The sequence below is a fragment of the Macrobrachium rosenbergii genome, chromosome 21, assembly GCF_040412425.1.
Source record: "Macrobrachium rosenbergii isolate ZJJX-2024 chromosome 21, ASM4041242v1, whole genome shotgun sequence".
Taxonomy (NCBI): domain Eukaryota; kingdom Metazoa; phylum Arthropoda; class Malacostraca; order Decapoda; family Palaemonidae; genus Macrobrachium; species Macrobrachium rosenbergii.
In genome coordinates, this window is record NC_089761.1 from 30572657 (window position 1) to 30595257 (window position 22601).

Sequence of the window (22601 nt, forward strand, 5' to 3'; positions counted from 1 at the left end):
TCACTACTACAGTATTTCGTACTTACCACATATAAAATCACATTTCTTCCCAGTTGTTATTAAAAGATTTCCTTATTTGGTTTTCTGCTACCTATTTAACAAATCTCTTCTTATCTGACGTTATGATGTTGCATAACAACATTACTTTATATACATATTCTGATCAATTGTCATCTGTTAGCCTCAATATGGTGTATTTAATTGTTGTTTTAAGATCTTGCATTGTATCCCTTCTGGTTCCTTCATTTCGCGTTCCTTTTCTTCTTCCCACGTTCCTACATAGGAAAAGATGGTACGACAACGCTTCGACTACTTTATTATTCACCCAGCCTCTCATTGCTCCCAAACATTAATACGAATCAAATACGTTTTCTGCCACTTGGATAAATTTATCTCCATTTATATCTGATCTTCCGATATTTGCTTGAAATTCTTTTTATCTTACAGTTACTTTCATATTTCTTTACCAGTCTGCAACGTTTCTTTTCTTTCATCACAACTCCGTCTTTCATTCGACAAACTTTCAAGTTTCAACTGCACTTGACTTGTTTTCTCATGTAAATATCACACGCGCACAGAAGTGTTTCGTACCAAACCAGCCACATTTCCTTACACAGTACCAATTTACACATAATGTTTACTTTTCAACAACAAAAATGATATTAAATGAGAAACATTAATAATCATTTTGATCTTAACATCCCATTTAAAATGATATACCGGGTGAGTAGAGACGAAGAACATAAGAACGAAACTTTCTTAAGCTCAGGAAGGTATCATATCACATAAAAGAGAATTTTCTTACATGAACCTAAAAATTCAGTTAATCGCTGCCCTTTATACTTACAGTACTTATTTTTTATTAGAACTTGATATAAATTTGTGAAAATCATATGCTTATAATACCATTGTAAGGTCGTAGTTTATATTTTTTTTAAATGTTCGTGGCTTTAAAGGTAACCGGACTAATTTTGGCTTAAATCGCAGTCATCAACTTTGGGCGATAAAACGAATGAAAAAAGAACGGCGTTTTGTTACTACGTAGGAAATAAGAGGGAAGTTTGTTTATTTAAATTTTGGCGGGGCTCTAACAGAGTCATCTATTGGTGACAGAGCAAACTATATCCTCTGTTTACATTTGCGATTTGGCGAGTTCTTAATGCGCTTGAGGAAGCAGATTGTGTTTTCTGGGTGGGGAGCCAATGAATTTTCGTATGACGATCATAAATTAGAATGATAATACTATATCTGTTTTTGTGGTGTCTATGATAAATGTGCGTTGACCAGCAAGAATCCTCGAAAATAAACGAAAGCGAATAATATCAATTTTTCACTATCGCCATCTGTTGACGTCCCGTCGAACTAAGAAGAAAGGAGCGGTGTTGGGGCACGTTTTCGCGCCATATTACCTCTGGATAGTGATATTTTAGATGAATTCGGACCCCGCCCCGCGTCATTTTGATATGTGATCTTACGTCGCCGCAAACACAAAGGACAGACGCTACAATTTCCACGGAAAAGGGTGAGTTGGCGGCGAGAAAGTTGAATACGACGGTGGTGACACTTGTGGTGGTGATCGTCAGAGCCATCTCTTGCACAACAAAACTATTAATACGGAACATCCTTCCTCCGTTCCTTGAACCCTGCTACTTAAACCCCCAGTCCGCTCCTTTTCTCCAACGAATAAATGTCGGTCTTCGCAAATGACGGCCGGGGAACTACATCGTTCAGGGGTTAATTTCCGGCAAATGACGATGAGAGAAAGTTAGGGCGAGATGAGGCAGCTGCTGCTGCTGCTGCTGCTCCGGGAAACCTCCGTTCCTTGAACCCTTCTGCTTAAACCTTCAGACTGCTCCTTTTCCCTAACGAATAAATGAGTGTCCACGCAAATGATGGCTACTGAAGTGCCGCTTTTGGGGCTTAATTTCCGCCAAATAACGACTAGGGAAAGTCGGGGCGAGACGAAGCAGCAGCTGCTTCTCTTGGCTCGTCCGTTCCTTGAACCCTCCTACTTAAACCTTCAGTCTGCTCCTTTTCCCTAACGAATAAATGAAGTTCGCGGCAAATGATGGCAAGGGAACGATATCATTTAGGGCTTCATTTCGGGCAAATGACGAAGAGAGAGAGAGAGACCGAGGACGAGATGAGGCATCAGCTTCGGTTGAGCAGGACTGACTGCTCATCGGGCCGAAATAGGTTATTATAATCTCGAGCCGCTTCCCCCCCCCCAATTTGAGGTCCTGCACTTTGAAGAATGGTCAAGAAATTGGTCGGAATGTTGCTTTATTCAAGTCCCGGGTTGTTTCTCCCGTTGGGAAGAGGGAAAATGCGCACGATTTGTGTGACATTCTGTTGTTTTTTTACTGTTTACAGAATTGGCTTACCGTTGCAAATTTCTCTCTCTCGAAGGATGATGATATAGAGGCGTTTCGTCATTAGAGGCTTCTGGTCTTTGACTTTTAACGATGCCTGTGGGTTTAGTATGTTTGTCGAGTTGATGAAACGATAGATTTTTGTTCGTTTTGTTTCTCAGGTTCTTAATTTTGTTGGGGGTTGGACCAGCCTTCCCCCAATGAGTTTGGTTCATGGACCCAAATAGTAATTTTCGGCCTTGGTTTAGCCCTATTTGGGTATGCCTAAACTAGGCCAGTATGTCGTGATTTTCTTAATGCATTTCAGACTCAAACCAGGCTTATTAATCTTATGTTTACGAAAGTCTTGGGCCTAATTCATTCTAAGGTAGGCTAGGCTGGCCGCAGGGTGTTTGGTTCGTGGACCGAAGTGGTATTTTTCGCCCTTGGTTTATTTGGTTAATTTCCTTTTATGTTTCACTCACAGTTCAGCCGGTGAGGGAGGTAATTTTAATTTCTGGAAGATTAGGTGTTAAAGTATATTATGTGTACTAGGCTAGTCCATTTTTCTTATTTTAAGCTATCATTAGCCTATTAGTCAGGCCCGACTGGGCTCGTCCTTGTGACGACTAGGTAAATTCCAGGTCGGTCCCAATTTACGTAACGGCAAGTAAAATTTAACTTCGCTAAGGCCACGGACCGCCGTTGTTTTATGCCAGCTAACAAGTCAAATCAGTCACACCACTTTAGCCTACTATAGGCTAGTCTGAGGTGTATTTAGAATTATCAGCGACTACCCGTTTATTCGCTGAACCAACGCACGTATAGTGGTCAGTTCTTTGAAATTAAAGTCTCTGATATTTACCAACTTTTGTGTGTGTTTTGACATTCATCCCCAAGGGGCTGGTACTAGCCAGGGAGGCCCAATGTGAACTTCTCAGTTAGGCTGTTATGAAAGTGGAGACTAGCCTGAACGGCACAAATATGTAGAGGCAAACTGGAGTCACAGGCGTACTAAAATTAAAAGGATACGGTTTGCTAAGAAGTGGACCCATTAGTTTATTGTATTTTTGTTTATTTTTAAAAGTAATTCAGGAATTACAAAAAATGCAAATTTGTACAACACTGGGTAATGGTAGTGGGCAGTTCTATTCAGCCTAACCTAACCTATGGTAGGATGCTGTGTACTGTTTGACCAAGGGCAACAGCAAAGAGTTTTAGACTAAGATATATCATGTTTGTTTAGCACAGAATCCCTGGGGATGAATACAAAAACATAAACAGAAGACGGTAAATGTAAACATAGTGAAAAGACAAACAAAAACATAAAGGACTGTAAATATCTCGGTCGACAACTGATGGGAGTTAGGCTGCAGCAGTTGTCTGCAATTTACAATGTTATTGCCTGTTTTGATGGAAAGGAGGTGCAGGTGTTTTTGGAAACCAGGTTTGCTTTCCTATTGCCCCATTTTGCTCATATTTTCTTCTTAAAAAATTGGGCCATGTCAGGCTTACGTTACCTTTATTGGATTTTAATTCATGAAATTCCACTTTCACCCATTTTCCACCTTCAGATCTAAATGCTTCATCGCATATATGTTTTGTGTCCTGCTTTCCAACCACTCCAGCTCACCTCAGTACTGATTGGCTGAAAGTGCCCCTACAGTCTTTAATTTCATATTCTTCCTTTATTTATTCATTCTTTATAGACATTACTTTTTTTTGGCCACAGGGCTTGTATGATGTTAACAGAAGTAGCATCCATTTGTGCGTTGGCTTTTTGTTGCCCTCAGCCAGTTCATCCTCTTTTCTTGCTTTTATTGTTGTAATACGTTGTATCCCACTCTCTGGTTGCATCTCTTCCATTATTGTATTTTTATATATTTTGGTCAGATCAGTACTGGGTCTCCAACTGATTTTAACTGATTGCCTTTTGACTGTGGAGCATGACTCGTGTTTCTGTTAAGGAGGCTTATAAAGATTATACCCTTGTGCATAAAGATTATAACCTTGTGGTCTTTCTCTCATGGTAATATCTACCAGGATATTCTCATTGAATGTGTTGCTTGCAGGTTGATTGATTGGATTAGAGCAATACACTTCATATTTCTCTATATAGCTATATATATGCTTTGTATTTTTTATAAAATCTTAATTATAATTGTTTTAATATTCATACACAACTAAAGTATCCAGTAGTGTACAGTTCTTGTGATCTATTCATGGGAAGCTTGCTTTGTACGATAATAGGCAATTTGGTGTGTATGTTGTATATGCTTGTCGTTAGTGAATGGGTTATGATGCTTATCAAGCAAGATTTCCCCTACAGGTTCTTAGGTATCTCTGGTAAACATTACCGGTTATGCAGATGATGCTACTCATTTGCATGGATCCCATCTCCTAAGTACAGACTAGACATTTTGAGTCCTGATACTGTTTGCTGATATTTAGATAGATTAAGTGCGTATCTTGCACTGACCTACCCAAATATCCAAGCAAGATTGAGGTGCTTGGACAGTGGCCTTTTACGTTATTGTTTACTTGGATATGTCCAAATTATTAGCTTCCAGATGTGAAACTTGATCTGATTTCATTCTTAGGGTGGCTGGATAAGGGAGACGAAGAATTATTGTCGGCAATTACCTTGCCATAATATGCACATGATATTTAAGCTTGTTTACCATATATGACGCTGTTCTTATAAGATGAATTGAAAGGTGAATAGCGTTCATTGCTGCGGTAATTGTAGTTTTAAGAGTTGATTGCATAGTTTATTAACTAAACTAGGATTTAGGTTATTAAGGGAAGGTGGTGAATTTGGCAACCAATAGTCAATAACTCAGGCATGTTAAAAGTGATCAGAACTGTGTTAATGTTAGTGTTATAGTGACTGTGCTCCACATTGATGGGAATTTGAATTTTTAGTTACATTATTATCATTTGAATTGCTTGTTTGAATTTTTTTTAAACAAATTTAACCATTTCCTTCCAGGGGTGGAGGATGGGACGAGGGGACAACCTAACGATCCTGTATCCTCCGGGATGCAGGGAAGTGACAGAAGATATTGGTCCTGATGAGATGATTAGGAGGTTGAAAACACTGGCCCACACTTTGCAGTCTATGGGCCAGGATGATGGAGCTTATCAGGTGACTATTGATTAGTACCGTGTTGAAGTTGATAAACTCATGATGTTATCTTTTGGAAATCACAAGTGAAGAATTTAAGCTGACAGGTAAAAAAAAAAATGGGGATACCAGCATTGGGATGGATACTGCTGTGCAAGTAGGGGAAAGCCCACAACTCTCAGCTGGTGAGTCATTCATGTATTACATGCACAGTAGAGCTTTGTCAGTCGGCAGAACCCCTGCATGTAATTCAGATGCCATTTAGGGTTAGGGTTGCTTAAACATGACTCCATCACTCTTATTTGCCCATACTGTATTTTTGATCTTTGAATGTCTGTAGGCAGAAGTTTGGTTTTCAGGTACTCATCTATGGCCTGCCTGCTAGCGTATAGAATAGTTTTAAATATTGGTGAATTAACATGGAAGTCATACAGTAGGTTTTCATTCAGCATTAATAAGAAAAGTTTTTTATGATCATACAGTAGGTTTCCATTCAGCATTAATAAGAAAAGTTTTTTATGAGAGAGAGAGAGATTCTGCAATATAACTTGAGGCGAAACGTCATTTTTGCTTCTCATATCCCAGCGAAATGTTATAATACTGTAATGGTATATTTTAAAGTTGAATATGTGAATGTAATTAAAAAAAAATTAGTTTATGAGTGAGAAATGTTGAGAACTAGAAATATCAGGAAAACAAGACAATGATGTTGTTCTGAAAATTTTCTTTGTACATTTTGAGTTATGTATTTACCACTTTTTGGAAGTTAACTGCTTAACAAGACAGACAATATGAGCAAAATACCATCTGCTGTGAAACAGTAATTACTGATGAGTGAGTACAATGAAACAAATGTATTTTATGTAATCAATTTTATATTAAAGTAACTACAAAATTTGTCCAATTACATGATTAAAACAGAAATTTAAGCTAAGAAAAGGAGATAAATTGTTATGGCCAAATGGAAGAGATAAATATTTTAGGAGAAATCATTTAAGTGTGTAGGAAACTACTGGCTAGCAAGGTAGACCCATTAGACATGAGGCTCTTGCTTGACAGGAACTCGTGTTCCGTAGGCATACATTAAATGTGCTGACAGTTAGTTAGCTGGTGATATTCTTTATATTCGGGAAACGATTTTGTAGGCTTCCTGAGTACAGTAAATTAGATTAATGTAAGTGATGAGTTTGTAAGTTGAACAAATTAAGTTTCATTTCCACAGCTAAGATTCTTTACAACATGGCTATTCCCTTCAGCCTGTCACTTTTATGTCCTTTCCTTTCCATCCAACCCCATTCATCGTATATTTTTTCTCCCCAGTTTCTGTACTTCATTTAAGAATACCATTTGACTAGTATAATAAGAGTCCAGAAATTATACTTGAGGTTTCGTTTGATTTGGACAGTGATTGTATGTGCTGAGAGAAAATGTATTTTAAACTTAGGAGTATGCTGTTAATCCAACAAAATCTGTTCCAACATTATTCTTTATGGTTAATAAGTCTCCATTTATGAATGGGTTTGGTTTTAATGAAGTAGAGTGCGCATAATTTTCTATACCAGTAAGCGATTGAAACAGGACTGATGAGTTACTCCCATATTCCATTCTGTTAAGAACCTGTGCAGATCTGATGTGTTGAAGTCAGGTTAGCCTTCCTTGAAACCCAAGGGTTAAAAGTCATTGAATTGACATGATGATGAAGCCAGTTATTTTTGAATTTTGAGATTATTTGATAGGTTAATCTTTGGTGTTTATTAAGGAGAGGGTACTCTTTGCTCATGTGGTTATAATTTGTCTAAATTTTCTTTTCAGGAATACGTTCCCTTGGCAATGCACATCGCTGATGATTTTTTTCTCTCCTACCCAAGTCGAGATGTACAGTTACTTATAGCATGTTGCATTGCTGATGTCCTTAGAGTTTATGCACCTGAGGCCCCTTATAAAGATCCTGGCCAGGTCAAGGTGTGTAGCTTTTAGTTTTGTGAATTGCAGTTGCGCATGATGTCTTTTTTGGGAATGTAGAGAAATTGGGATTTTATTTCTAGGAAGGGCTTTAAGTTTAAATGTTTTCACATCCAGGAGGACAGGTATGGTCATACTCCGTCATACTTATCCACTACAAGGATGTTGTTTTTTATTCCTTTTTGATAAATTTATTTACAATCAGCTAAAGAAAAAGAAAGTGAGGGAAATTAATTCTAAACTATTCTGAAACTGTTATTACAGATGCATATGTGGCCTGTTACTTAAAGTGTGGTTATTTGATTCCAGACTATCTTCATGTTCCTCATCAAGCAGTTGGGTGGGTTGAAAGACCCAAAGGACCCAGCCTTCAAGCGTTATTTCTACCTCCTAGAGAACCTGGCTTACGTGAAGTCTTTCAACATGTGTTTTGAGTTAGAGGATTGTCAGGAGATCTTTTGTAAACTTTTCAAGCTTATGTTCAACATTGTCAAGTAAGTTTTAGTTGCTTTCTACAGTAAACTGTGTCAGAATGTCAGTACTGTATACCATACAAGTCCATATATTTAGTGACTGACAAACATAGTTGAGAGGTACCTCTTTAGCAAGGGAACCGATTGTTGGAGATGAGTTAGACCCCAGCTCTGTGCAGTTCTCCCTTTTCTCTATTTAATTCAAAGCAGCCATGTATTTTGAATGCTCTTACAACAGTGTTATTCCTGTTTGCCTGTTTTACCTTTCTGTGGTCTGCAGATATGATTTGAACATTAAAGCAACCATACACTATTTAGTGTGTGTCCCTTTAATGGGTGTCATGAGAGCTGAGCCATTTCAGAAAGATAAGCAGACTATCAGTCTTACTGTACGTTTTTTGGAAATTTGACTTTTTATTTTTTATCAGAATTTTGCTCAACGTACATTAATAGCATGGTATCGTGGCTGATATTTATTGTACTGTAATACTCTGCTTTTCTGCACATTCCCTAACCACACTGTACTTGTAAATGTAGACTTTGATGACAGCTTTCACAGTCAGTGTTAGACAGGTGTAGTTGGAGAAGTGTTGTGTTTTAATATTTTGACATGAAACTACAATAATGCGCTACAGTATTATGTCATGTATGAAATGACATATAATTAGTAGGCAAAAATTCAGTGCCGTCTGTTTACCTATCTTCTGTGTTTTGGCAGCGATGAGCACAGTGGCAAAGTCAAGTCATTCATGTTAGATGTCCTGTGTCCATTGATCAACGAAAGTGATGTCGTATCCAATGATCTACTGGACATCATTCTTAGCAACGTTTTGGAGCCTGCTAAATCACAACGCAAAAATGCTTACTATTTGGCCAAAGAACTGGTTGTTAAGTGCTCTGACACACTGGAACCTTACATTCAAGGGGTAAGTACAGTCAAGTTGAATTATACTAGAATTATGATATTTGTTTTCAGGTACAAACTGCTTTTATTTACCCAAATTTCTGAATATGGATTACAAGGCTAGTAAAAGAGTGACTACTATAGGCTAAATGGTTTAAGTCTGGGTACTTAGGAACTAGGTGTGATCACTATCTTTGTGGCTATAGAAATTCGGCTGTTGTATAACCTCGTGTAGCCTTTCATCTTTTTTCTAGCATTTCAGCTTTTTTTCTGTAATGTATTACATTTGTCTTTTCTTATTGTAAATGTATGTATTTGTATAACTCTTGGTAAAAGCATATTTTATTGTGTTAATTTTTTATTTATATTATGGTTATTTTTAATATATATTACAGCTCAGTAAAACGGTCACTAGCGTATATGGCGTACCCTTTTTTGACATAACCTTGTAAAGTATTTGTATAAAAAAAAATATTTTCGTTTAAAGAAAAAGTTTTTTATAAAGTAGTAAGTTAGATTTATGAAACAAATATTTGCAAGTTCAGTGGAAGATATAATTACGTATTTTTATTTCAGTTCTTCAACCATGTGTTAATATTAGGACGAGAAGAAAAAACACTTACCATATCACAAAAAGTATATGATCTCATTTATGAACTGAATCACATATGTCCTTCTGTTCTTCTGGCGGTCTTACCTCAGGTTTGTAATTTTGACGTGTAAATATCACAAAAAAGTAACGCTTTTGAAAATAGCAATTGAAATATTTGAAATGGATTTTATCAGTATTCAGGTTAGTTTTACAGTAGTATTCAGGTTAGTGTTACAGTAGTTTTCATAGCTAATCAAGTTAGTTATTCTACAGCTGACTAATCTTTTCGCAGCTTGAATTCAAGCTCAAAAGCTCTGATGAAGAAGAGAGATATGGGTCGGTTTCCCTTCTGGCCCGTATGTTTTCTGAAAAGGATTCCACATTAGCTCTGAATCACAAGCAGTTATGGACTGCCTTTTTGGGCAGGTAAGATTATAATTGTAATTGTTATTGTTATTCATAATAATATTCATTCATATGAAAGAAGAAAAAAGCCCATGAACTTGGCCTGTCAAGCTTCTACAGAATAATGTACCTGTTTGCAAAATGGAAAGAAAACATTTTAAAGAAAGGAGAGGAAATGAATACTGGTGTCTTCCAAATGTGGAAGGAATTGGTTTAATTGGTTTGCAAACCCTGCATAATACAGTACAATGCTTTACAACAAAACATGTTATTCTGCAAACCGGTTAATCATAGATAACCTTACTTCAAGTGAAATGGACTCAACTCTCACGAGTTTGAAAGAAGGCACCTAACTGCTCGTGCATAAGCTAGGCCCTATCCACTGCTCCACAAGGCGAGGATTCTCATTCCACTATGTGACCAAGCTCAAGATTAATGCAGTAACTTTCTGTTTTTGTTCTGTTGGTTTAGTATTAGGTGACTATATTTTTATTATAATTTTGTATAGTTCCCAGTACTTCTGCCTGTGTTCAGGATACCTTTTTGCAGGAACCAACAATGTTTCCCCAATAACTAGTGTACAGAGTGTGAGAAGTGGTCTGCTGATCAGTGGTACTAGTGCGCTTGCCTTTTGCAGTTGCAGATTCTTTTGACTTCTCTTGTTGCTTCTTGACCACAGCTGTCAAGTCTCAAGTCTCTTCAGATAAGGTTTTCCCTTTTCATGATGCCTCTTTCAGTCAAGAGTGAACAGCATGAGCGATCTCACCTGTTGCTAGTTTCAAACCCCACTGTGGAAGTGGAAGGGATGGATCTACTAGTCTCATCTTCTGCTGTTCCTTCCATGTCTGAGTTCATTTCTCCCACTCAGGTCCTTCTCCAGTGGTTTTTCTCTCCGTCACTTCTTTATTGATGGTTTTCATTTGCTCAACAGATGGTGATCTCTTGGCCACTCAAGATAAAGTTTTTGTCTGTTCTCTAAGACCAACTGCTCTCTGCAGTTTCATTTTATAAGAACAAGTTGATCATGGCTTCATGATCTGTCATTCTACTCCAGCTGCGTTTCTGGTGGTCTAATTGCCAGTGTTGGTGCCTCCTCCTACCTTGGTGTCATTTTCTGATGCTCCTACTGCCGTCAGTTTGACATATTGTTGCTTGTTTGGTAGCATCATTTTTTAGAACGTTCACAGACTTTTATATACATCATACAAGCATACACGTTCAGGGTGGTACATTGTTTTGTGTTTTTCTTTCATCCCTTAGTGTTTCACCTGAGATTTTGATTTAAAACTCAAATGCCCTTCATTTGACTTTTCTAAATAGCACATAATTATAACTGGGATTCATGTGTCTCACTCATCTTTAATATGACTTAATTTATTACTTTGTGTTTTGACTTCCAAAATGTTGACTTTAGCCAGCCATGGCATTTGACAAGTAGGTATACTTCTAAGAAACTTAACATTTGTAAACAAAATGTTTATTTTCTGTGGATTATAATAAATGGACCATGTTATTGGTGTTTATTGAAATGGTTCTTGTCTTTTCAGATTTAATGATATTAGTATCAAGATTCGAACCAAGTGTGTTCAGTATTCTATGCATTTCTTGTTGAATCATCCTCTCTTACGAAAAGACATAACAGACACACTCAAGTTGCGGCAACACGACTCTGAAGAAAGTGTCAGGTGAGTGTACGACTGCTCCAGTATTATTGATTTATTTTTCAATATACAGTGTCAAATTTTTCAAAAAAGAAAGTGCAGTACACCATTTATTATTAATTAAGTGATATTAAAGTTGACATTATTACGAAATTTTTAGTAAAAAGTGAGGTACAACAATGTACTGTATAAGGAAGTTTTTTCAAGTATGATGGTGTACTTTCTAGGGAAGTAATTTTTTTATTTCTGTAGTATTGAAATGAATTAATTTAAAAGCAGCTGCATTTTTAGTGACTGGTGTTAAAGTTTTAATTGCAGGATCACATACAACACTGATGCGTTTTCCCAAACCTCCAAGCTGAATTAATATGATATTAATGTGTAATTTTTTGAGATCATCAGCTCTACATTTTTTTTAACATAGTGCAGTCAAAAGTTTTCTTTTTTGAATTGATGCCAGAATGATTATCATAGCTGTAACAGTAACTTCACAGGTGAACAAAGTGAGATATTGCTTATCTGAGCTATGGGATGGATAAAAACTGCAAGAGGAGTTGCAGCTGAAAGGGTCAAGTTTAATACTGTAAAATGATTTTCTGTGTATAATAGCATAAAGGTGTGTAATGAATCCCCCAAACCCCCGTGGTTTAGATAAACAACATAGCAATAATGATAACTGACCTTGCCCAGGGTTGGTCATGTTAGTCTGTTTTTGAGGTAGTGTTTAATAAATTGAAATTTAGAAGTCTGTAGCCTGGTTAAATTAGGCTTTATTCATCATTTAACAAAATGAAAATAGAATGAATGTGGTTCTAGTAAGTACATGTAATTTGACTCTATATTCTATCATTTTACACATATGACTTACCTGATAGTCATAATAGCTGTCGTCTCTGACGTCAGCTATTATGACTATCAGGTAAGTATGTGTAAAATTTTATTTTATTATAAAAATGACATTTTCTTTGATATAGTACCCGAAAAGTGTTTCGTTTTTTTTTTTTATTTAATACTAGTGATAAAAGAATAAGTAAACATTTTGTTGAGGAGAGCAACATTCAGGAAGCTGTTTGTGTGGATTTTGCAAACATTAATAGTTTAAATCAGTTCCATATTACATTGGATGGAGCATTTTGTTCAGATTTATATGGTTCGTAGCTTTTTAGGTGAACGTTGTATGTATAGTGTTCGCCTTTGGGTACCCAGATTGTGAGAGTGGCAAAGTATGGTATTTTAAAGAGGAAAAATTCTTTATTACAGATATGAGGTGGTGATGGCCATTGTTACAACTGCAAAGAAGGACTTCAGTATAGTGTCTGACAGTGAAGATCTTTTGAACTTCGTGAAAGAGCGAACACTAGATAAAAAGGTTGGTCTTAACTTTATAGTATTTTATGAAAATACCTTTCATATTGAACAGACCCAGGGCTATTGACTTGAGTAACAAGTTTCTACCGCATGCAGTGACCAGATGGGAAGATTAAAAGCCCAAATGGAAGCATGAAGCTCGAAATCCAGAAAAAATTAATATTGAGTAATGTCATAGGAACATAAGTTCATGTGGTAGCAGTGTACCCTCTGTGAAACTTGAAAGTGATATGAGTACATTTAAAGGTAATCTTGCAACCTGTTAATTTGTGAAAACATCCATTACACTGCTAAGGAGTGCGTTGCATTTTCTACCCTGTTTTATGTTTCCTAATTGCTAGATGTAGATAAAAAATACAACAGGGAAAGAATTCAGACCCAATAAAGTTTATGTATATTTATTGTGGATGTAAGTCAGATGTCTGACGATGTTAAGACGTACAAATCTTGCCGAAGTTATTAACCCTTTGTGAGTGGACGTCGTCAAATGATGACTATTTATAGCTTTAGGGTAAAGTCCAGGTATCGTTCTCTGATGATCAACATTTTGCACCGTACAGTTTAAATGAATTTTGCGGGAAAAGTGATTGGTTCCTTGGTCCATAAATAACTCATGGCGACTCTTATGGCAACTATGATAGCCAGTCAGTACAGGGGAGAGAGATCAGTTTGCCTTGAGATGTCGAATGGGAATGTTGTCCACAATTCCCATCCAAGGATGTGATAAACATATTACAATAAATATACTCAGAATTTGTTAATGGTTTTAGTTCTTATCTGTTATGATATTGTGTGAGCTGTAATTATAATTTTACAAAATAAAATTTGAAAAAATTATTAGAAAAAACATATAACTTGCTAAAATTAGTATCTTTTGTACGACTTAGTACAGAGCCCCGCACAGGGTTGGAAATATTTACTTTCAACTTCCCGTGGAAGGTACAGAAATTTTTTTGAATTTTTTTATACCATGTGCATATGCATATCTTCCTCAATGGACCTCTTTCCATTGATGTTTTATTTTTAAATTGGTCATCCATAAATTTGGCCAGGTCTAGGGGTGTGCTAAATATATATTTTAGACTTGACTGTGAGGCCAAAACCAGATATGATTAATAACCTGCGAGTGGTGTATGTGCTTTTTGGATTTTGTCACATATCAAAAGAGATTAATGGAGTACTAGAATGATATCTCTGAAGCATGTGTCTTACAAGTATATTGTTGCAAAATAAGCTGGAATAGTTTAAATGATAAAAATGAAAAAGTAAGATGGATTTTCAAAAAGCAAGTAAATTTTTGTGTGAAGTAAAAAATAAAATGGTTAATGTTAACCATAATTGTGGGTGTATTTTTTTGAATGGCTTTTTTTTATGTCTAAGGCTTCAAGGGCATTTGTTTCAAGTTTTATTATTGTTGTTTATGTAAGGAAATGTCATGAATACGAGGAAAAATATGTACAGTATCTGAATTTATTAGCAACTATTTTTTCTTGTTAATCTGAGGGTTGGCTTTAAAAGTAAGAAACGTTACAGATAGTAAGTACAGTACACTAAGTGCGAAATGTTACAGATAGTAAGTACAGTACACTAAGTGCGAAATGTTACAGATAGTAAGTACAGTACACTAAGTGCGAAATGTTACAGATAGTAAGTACAGTACACTAAGTGCAGTACAGTGCACCTGAATAAATTATGACTGCATGCGGACATGGACTGATGACCGGCCGTGGGCTGCATTTGTATTCCAGTGTTCATTAATTAATAGTAAATTTTATTTGTACTAGGGTACCATTCTAAAATCTGTAATTCTGAAATTTATGAGTCACTTTTGTATTTGGTTTCATGTTTACTGTAAGCGGTGCCACATACTTTACAAAAATGATTACACTGGCTGTAGAGTTAAAAAATTCTCCAATTTTTTTTAACAGTTCAAAATTAGAAAAGAAGCTATGTGCGGGTTGGCCATGATTTACAAAAAACACTTGAATAGTCCAGATGTTCCACCTGCTACTCGACATGCTGTCACCTGGATCAAGGACAAGATACTTCATGGGTACTATATGACCAGTATAGATGACAGGTAAATAACTAAACCGGTGTATTGTATTGCCTCCTTAAAATATGAAATGTGGGATAATAATCACAACACTGCTTTTGTATTGGTAGATGTTATGTTGATGGATGTGTAGTTTGGTGGGCATGTTGGGTTGTACAATTTTGTTATTGGAAAGGTAAGCTGCTATGATTTATTATTTTTTTACTTTTACATTATATCTTGAAGGCACTATGACTTCTGGATATCTTGAAGGCACTATGAATTGTGTACATGTCATGATAGCTTGTTAATTGAAGATATTTGTTTACGTACACAGTGAAAATTACTTTTATGGCAGTTCAGAAATTTGTAATTTCCCAGTGATATTGCAAGTTTTATAGAAGTTCATCAAAATGATTAAAAAGTTCTCTTATACAAGAAGTGTTCCACATCAAATCTGTAACTGATCCTGCATTTGTGGTGTTTCACAAACCCTAGATACCATATTTCCATTTTTACATCATGGGATGTGTAACTTATATTTCTCTTGCAGATTGCTAGTTGAACGGCTTCTGAATACGTGCTTGGTTCCATACCAACTTCCACCTGAAGACAGAATGAAAAAGTTGTTTTATTTATATGCAACCATAGATGATAATGCCTCCAAGGCTTTCATTGAACTTCAAAAACACCAGCTAGTCGTAAGGAAAAATGTTGCAGAACTTATTGAGCTGCATCGAAAACCTCAAGATGAAGAAAGAGATAGGGAGATATCTTATCGGCTCGGTCATCTTACCAAGTTCCTACCTGATCCTCTAAAGGTGCAAGAATTTTTGAGGAAATTTTCACAGCATCTTAGCAGTGACCCTCAGCTATTATCCTTAATGGAAACGGTTGTGAGTCACGATGTTTCTTGCAGGGACAGTGTAGATGCTGTGGTAAGTGTGGTTCAGATTCTGATGTGTATGTTTTATACTTTGAAAATTACACTCTTTATTGGACATTGCAACTAGTGTGATGTTAAATATTTACAATGACTGAATTGTTTGGGAATATCATTGAGTACCTAAACTTGTTAATTTACATTTACTGTAATACCCAGTATGGTGCTGTAGCAACATACAGCAAGGATTGTTCCAAGTTTTTATCTTGTAAGTCTTTGGAGCAAATTTTGATGTTTTTTTAATTAAGTATTGATTTCATTCTTTCCAGACACAAATCCTGAAAAAACTAGGTCAGCCTGTAATGACTAATCTGTACTATAATACAATCAAAATGTTGTTGGAGCGTGTATCTAGTGTCATGGTTGATCAAACTGCTATAGAGGCTCTTGTAGGGTTAGTTGAAGGTGCCCTTCATGAAGTTGAACCCATCTTGGCTTCACTCAATCTTCCTTCTGATATTGCAACAGAAAAAGGATTGAAGCTTCTTTTTGTAAGTATTTGGTTGTTTGCATTGAAATATGAGTGTACTGCATGAGTCTTTAACTGTTAACTAAATGAAATGTATTTGAGAAAGTTTCCATGGCCTGTGAGAGTTTATAGAAATTCTGTCAAGGCATGAATTCGTGTTTAGGTATGTTTTTGTCATTATTCTCAAAAGGGATGAAACTTTTATTCTTTGTTCAGTAATTATTGTTCTTTAAAGAATTTTGCTGTGTGCAATCTAAATTAAATACCTTGTTAGTTCCAGATTATACACACACACACACACACACACACACACACACACACACACACACACACACACACACACAAAATATAATTGAAACCATTGGGCTAGAGATTAGGAAGATAGTGTGGTGAGAAGTACAACTTGTAGGACCAGATTTTTCCTTCAGTAATAGAAAAGATTAAGGTATTATTGGCTTAAAGGTGTAGGAAAAGTTGGGTGAGTTTTCAGAAATATATTATGAGGTGCAGATGAGTATGAAGGCACAATTGAATTATTTCAGTACTCTTGACTGTATGGCCAGATATGAAACTCACATGAGATTATGTATATATAGGATAAGCACAGGTGGTCAAACAGATGATTAGATACTTGAAGGAAATCTTACTAGAGATGAAGATTTAGGAGTCCATTCTTTGGAACATGTTGATAGGAAGGCTACAGTAATTTTAATTTTCCTTCATATGATTACTAGTTGAAGGTCTAGTTTCATAATAATGTAAATGTAAGTTCGTAATATTACCACTATAAGTTGAACCCTTCAGTATTCTCAGAGTTAATTTTTCTAATGTCATTTTCTATGGTAACTGAATTGGCTTTAATATGTAATGTCTTCCAAACAGGTGCTATCTTTTGTATATCCGGCACACTTTTTGCACATAGATGTTTTGAAGAGACTGATCAACTTACTCAATGTGCCAAATCCTGCCATATCCCCACCAGTTCTGTCCATACTAACGTACATAGGAAAATATAAACCAATAGGTAAGTCAAGACAATTTATGTCATGGGAATTTTGGCAAATGTGCATCAAATGTTTAAGAGTATTATAGAATTGATGTGCAAAAGATAATGATTCATGGGATATGCATACTGGGACTTATTTATTTACCTCTTTCTCTACTTTGGTTTAAATTGCTTAACTTGAACTGCAAAACTTTTTGAAAGCAAGGTTGTCCTGTTTCACAAGTACTGTAATAGCTTTTTTAAACCTTTTGGCAAATCTTATCTTGAAAGACTAAGACAATTTCTTTTGATTGGTTGTTATCAGTGTTTACCCTAACAGCTTTGAAAATGAACAAATTTTTTGTAGGTGAAGCTTATCCGAGTCTAGCAACGGTTCTAATCCCTAAGTGTCAGAAGTTTGCTGAATCTGGTCAGCCGAAGCAAGCCAAGCATGCTGTTAGATGCTTACACACCAACTGCGTTCAAGACCCGGATGAAGTCTTTGAAAAAATCCTAGAGGTATGTATTATGCTTAGTGAGATTAGTATATTTATTCTAAAAATTTATCATTTTACAGTGTGCAGCATTTTCATTAGAGAAATTATGTAGTGAAATAGTAAAAGACCTTGTGTAAAGCTTCTTCCTTAATTACAACTTGAGTGACCTATGCCCATCTGCACGTACATCAAGAATAATGAGAAGAACTATGGGGAAAAATAGGTCATGGAGTCCTTCCCATGGCAGTGCCCTGCCACCAATACAGTACAAGCTGTGCAACAGCTAGCTACAAGAAAGAAGCATTGCCACCCACACCAATCTGTGTAATTTATTTTATTGTTGTGGACTCATAACTACTATTTAGTGTGTGCTTCATTTTGAATGAACATCAGGTGAATAGGAATGTCACATTGTGCAAAATGAATATCTTTTCTTATATTTCATAACTGATGAAAGATAAAATGGTAACAAAATGTGGAACAAAGACTTGAAACTATGGTTAATGATTACATATCCATATTTCATTGAAAAGTATAGTTTTGGTCTCGTAAAGGTTAATCTGAACAGAACATTGTGGGCAGTGCATCTCGAGTGGGGTTGGCCATCAGTGCACCTCTTTGGAGTGTCCTTCAGCCCCTAGCTGCAACCCCTTTCATTCCTTGTACTGTACCTCCATTCATATCTTTCTTCCATTTTGCTATCCACCCTCTCCTCTAACAATTGTTTCAAGGTGCAGCTGTGAGGTTTTCCTCCTGTTACACCTTTCAAACCTACCTACTCTCAATTGCCTTTCCAGCACTGAATGACCTCACAGGTCTCAGTGCTTGGCCCATTGGCCAAACTCTATATTCCATTCCATTGGCAAGCCTGAAGACATTGTCGGATGACTTATAACTGCAGATGCTCCTCAAGTTATGATTATCTATGTTATGATTATTTTATTTTATGATAGCTATAAAGAGAATACACTTGTCTACTGCATTATGAATTTTGATCATTTTCATAGGCAAGCAATAATGGGCTATAAAGAGAATACATTTGTCTACTGCATTATGAATTTTGATCATTTTCATAGGCAAGCAATAATGGGGATGCTGTGGTACGATGATCTCTTGGAGATATCAGGCAGCATCAGTGCTCTTCTGTCTTCCTGCCACATAGTGGATTATAATTAAAGGAATAAGATTTTAATATAAACCCATTAATAGTGCAAAGGTGTCCTCCTAGCGACCCATCAAGCCTACCTTTTCCTCTTGTGGAAAGGTGGAGGAGGAGTGGAGATGGTATCAAAAGGCACACTTGATAGTGTCTGCATGACATGCTGGTTGGCATTTTGTACAAAAAATGTAGACGGGCATTTGTATTATGATTAAAAGTTTTTCATGGAGAAATTTGTTTTTTAAATTTTTAAAAAATTCTTGATTTGTATTATAAAAACCGTTTTTCCACTTGAAAACAATTAGGATTTTTTAAAAATGTCAACGTATTTAGAGGCTAAGTTTGTCAGAGTTGTCTAAAATGAAATTTTTATTTTCACAGAAAATTAAGGAGCAGTTAACATTTGATTCTCCACATTTTAGAACATCAGTCGTTTCATTAGGTCACATTGCCTTCAACATGCCTCAAAGATTTGTAGTCCCTATCAAGAATATAGTCTCTAGAAAGGTAAGATTTTTTCCATAATATTGAAAAGAAGGTGTTTTGACTTGATGTTTGGAAAAATTTTTATCATAGTCTCTTGTATTGTATTCTTAAACTGCTTATCTCACCTTCCATCAGTTTAGGCTTCCATATGTTTTTGCAAAAAAAAAAAAAAAAGAAAAAAAAAAAAACCGTAATTGATAAGGCTCTGACATTCAAAATGAATTCTGTAGACTTTGAAAAAAAGGACAAATCTTCACTAAGATTTTTGCAGAGTTGTGATGTCTCTGTCGGCTTATTACTCGATTTGATTCATATTATTTTGCAGATTGTTAAAGAGTTATTGATGAGAAACCAGACACCTAGCCACACTCCTGGATTTAACCAGGATGAGGCAGATGCCTGGTTAGAGGAAGAGGAATTGACAGAAGAGACAGCAGTCAAAATGGAAGGAATAAAGATGATGGCAAGATGGCTTCTAGGTCTCAAGACCGATGAAATATCTGCACAAAAGACCTTCCGCATGTTGAATGCTTTTATACTCCATAAAGGAGATCTTTTGGTCACGGGTAAAATGCTGTAAGTTATCATTTTTACTGTTTTTTGTTTTTGTTTTTGTGTGTGTTAGGTACTTTTCATAGTGCTTTTTCATAAGAGAATTTTGTCTTTTTTTTTTTAATGAACAAAAGATACTGAAAATAAAAAATGAGATCCCTTGAAAATGTATGAATGTAAATGTGTTGAACTTCAAATTCATGGAAAATTGTAATTAAAAGGAGTTTGTATTTATTTTTTAGCTTTTATATTTTCATCTTGCAGAAAAGTTGAGATGGCTCATCTAAGATTAGCTGCTGGAGCTGCCATGTTGAAAATATGTGAGCAGAAGGGTGTTGGCGATCAATTTACTGCTGAGCAGTTTTATAATTTGTCACATCTCATGAACGTAAGTGACTCTCTCTCTCTCTCTCTCTCTCTCTCTCTCTCTCTCTCTCTCTCTCTCTCTCTCTCTCTCTCTCTCTTTGACATTCCTCTTGTGCTCTTTCTGTCTAAGGCTATCTCTCACAGATTTATTTATCAAAACTTTGAAAGGGAACTATGTGGAACATCTTAATACTGTGAAGCCTTCTGATAGAATTTTGTGAGCTTTGAAGGCATACATCTGTCAAGTAACCTGAATTGGTTGTTGGCTGAAGTAATCTGGACAAGAATAATGATGTCTCAGCCCCTTTGCATTGCGTTTAACTGCTTGAAAGACCGTTGGAGTCAGCTATAAAGTTATCTTTCCTACTTAGTAAGGGCACCGTGTTAACCTTTCTGGATCTGTCGTAAGAACAAATCTTGTGGGTCAGCTCTGTGAGAATCTGTGGGTATACTTTTGTGGTCTTTTTATAACCAAGTTTTTATTAACTATAAAATGTCTTTTCCTTATGAGAATAAGGAGCTAGAGAATTTTAAAGAGAATTCATCTTCATAAGGGAATGCATAAGACTACCCAGATTATCTTATGGCCACACAGTGTTCATTTATTGATGGAGTTAGAGGACTTTCACTAGGATTATCAGCATTTGCAAGAGAAGGATATTGGCCTTGGGTACGGTTAAGGAAATAGCAAAACAGTGATGCTTAAGATTTTGTATGTATAATCATTCAGTGGATTAGAATTAGAGGTGGGAGGGAAAAAATTGTGAAAACTATTGTTTTACTCTGTGATGGAAAACTCTTTTCCCTGTATGTAAATTATATTGTTTGCAACATATTTACAATTTATTGTAGGCATTAGGTTTTGTTTCTAATTACTGTGAAAATTTAATCTGTTTTCACTATGAAAAATTCTATTCTTTTTGCAGGATGAAACTCCGCAAGTCCGTGAAAGGTTTGCCATGAAATTACACAAGGGTTTGGCTCGAGGAGTCCCCAACAAGTGCCTGCCATTAGATTTTATGGGGTTCTATGCATTAGCGGGTTTAGAACCTGACCGTCAAATGCGACTGGCTATTAAGCAATACATGGTTGCTGATATATGTAAAAGAAGAGATTATATCCGTTCAATAACAATGACCGGTGGAAGTAAGTTACTTCAATTTTTTTTTATTTTTATCCCCTGTGGATAATAATGCAGAACATTTTTTAAGAATTTGTAGTTTACAAAAGCACCGGCAGTAAGAAGTGAAAACCTCAGCATCATCCTCTAATGAACAAAATAAAATTACAATTTGAAGATTTTGTCAAGAGTATTTGTTTACAGACGGTTGTAAACATGTTGTTTCCTCTTCATTCTAATTCTTAGAATTATCCTGACTCCATTAGGCTTTGCATTTTAATTGAATATTCAGTTATTGAAAGATAAATATATCTCAATCATTTTTTTTTTTTCAGGTGAAAAAGCATCTGGACAGTTACCACACATAATGCCAGATTACATGTTAGTGTTTGCAGTCCCTATCTTAGTTCATCAGCCAGAATTCACAGATCCAAATGATGTATCTCAGCTCACCCGAATACGTACGTGCCTGTGGTTTATATTGGAACCACTGATGACCAAGAACGATGCCTATTGCTTTGGGTTCTACAAAGCCTTAATTGAACAAATGAAAAACCACAAGGACGCTGTGAAGCCAGAAGATGAAACTACTAATCAGGTACTGTATAATCTTTTTATTTAATTTTTATGGTGTTCTTCCCATGGTGGCTCTGTAAGATTTAAGAACTGTGTTGGAAAAATTACATAATTCTAGTCGCGAGCAGTAGCTGTCTATGGCTCGTATCATTAACAATAAGAAATTGGGGTGTAATTTTGTGATTATCTGTGTGGTAAGAAATTCAGTAGGTCATTGAGGAATAGCTCTTGAGAATTCTTTCTATTTCTTTACTCCAATTTTTAATAATTTCATGTGTTCAGATGCAGTACAGTGAATATGAATATATACATTAGTAAATTGTTAAAGTATGACTGAAATACAAAGGAATGCAAAGCAGGTTTTACAAAGAATTTGCAAGGACAAGGAAAAAAGTAATGAAAGTCAGACATAATATTTAATATAAAAATTTATAGATATGGCAAGGGATATACACCATCCACTCGGACAGGAATTTAAGCAACAAAGCTGTTCTGAGATACACAGACCTGAATATAGGACCAGGTTATGGTTAAATCCTTTAAGGGCTCACCCTAACCATCATATGTACA

At 35.9% G+C, this 22601-nt stretch overlaps 1 protein-coding gene across 4 annotated transcripts in view; it reads left to right on the forward strand.

The window, feature by feature from the left end:
* The first annotated feature begins 1130 nt into the window (after positions 1-1130).
* The window catches only part of pds5 (cohesin associated factor B pds5), a 29346-nt gene continuing 7875 nt past the window's right edge, over positions 1131-22601 (forward strand). For 2 of the 4 annotated variants that reach the window (XM_067123314.1, XM_067123316.1), the window contains exons 1-19: positions 2352-2471; positions 5344-5499; positions 7291-7440; positions 7750-7934; positions 8632-8839; positions 9394-9519; positions 9702-9835; positions 11362-11499; positions 12736-12844; positions 14772-14923; positions 15432-15816; positions 16091-16312; positions 17173-17314; positions 17643-17794; positions 19313-19438; positions 19743-19993; positions 20234-20357; positions 21262-21481; positions 21791-22053. In XM_067123314.1, the coding sequence (XP_066979415.1) occupies positions 2466-2471; positions 5344-5499; positions 7291-7440; positions 7750-7934; positions 8632-8839; positions 9394-9519; positions 9702-9835; positions 11362-11499; positions 12736-12844; positions 14772-14923; positions 15432-15816; positions 16091-16312; positions 17173-17314; positions 17643-17794; positions 19313-19438; positions 19743-19993; positions 20234-20357; positions 21262-21481; positions 21791-22053 (3249 nt within the window). In that variant the 5' untranslated portion in view covers positions 2352-2465. Of the gene's footprint in view, positions 1523-2351; positions 2472-5343; positions 5500-7290; positions 7441-7749; positions 7935-8631; positions 8840-9393; positions 9520-9701; positions 9836-11361; positions 11500-12735; positions 12845-14771; positions 14924-15431; positions 15817-16090; positions 16313-17172; positions 17315-17642; positions 17795-19312; positions 19439-19742; positions 19994-20233; positions 20358-21261; positions 21482-21790; positions 22054-22601 lie in introns of those variants that run through there. The other 2 variants (XM_067123317.1, XM_067123315.1) reach the window with 2 other exon arrangements.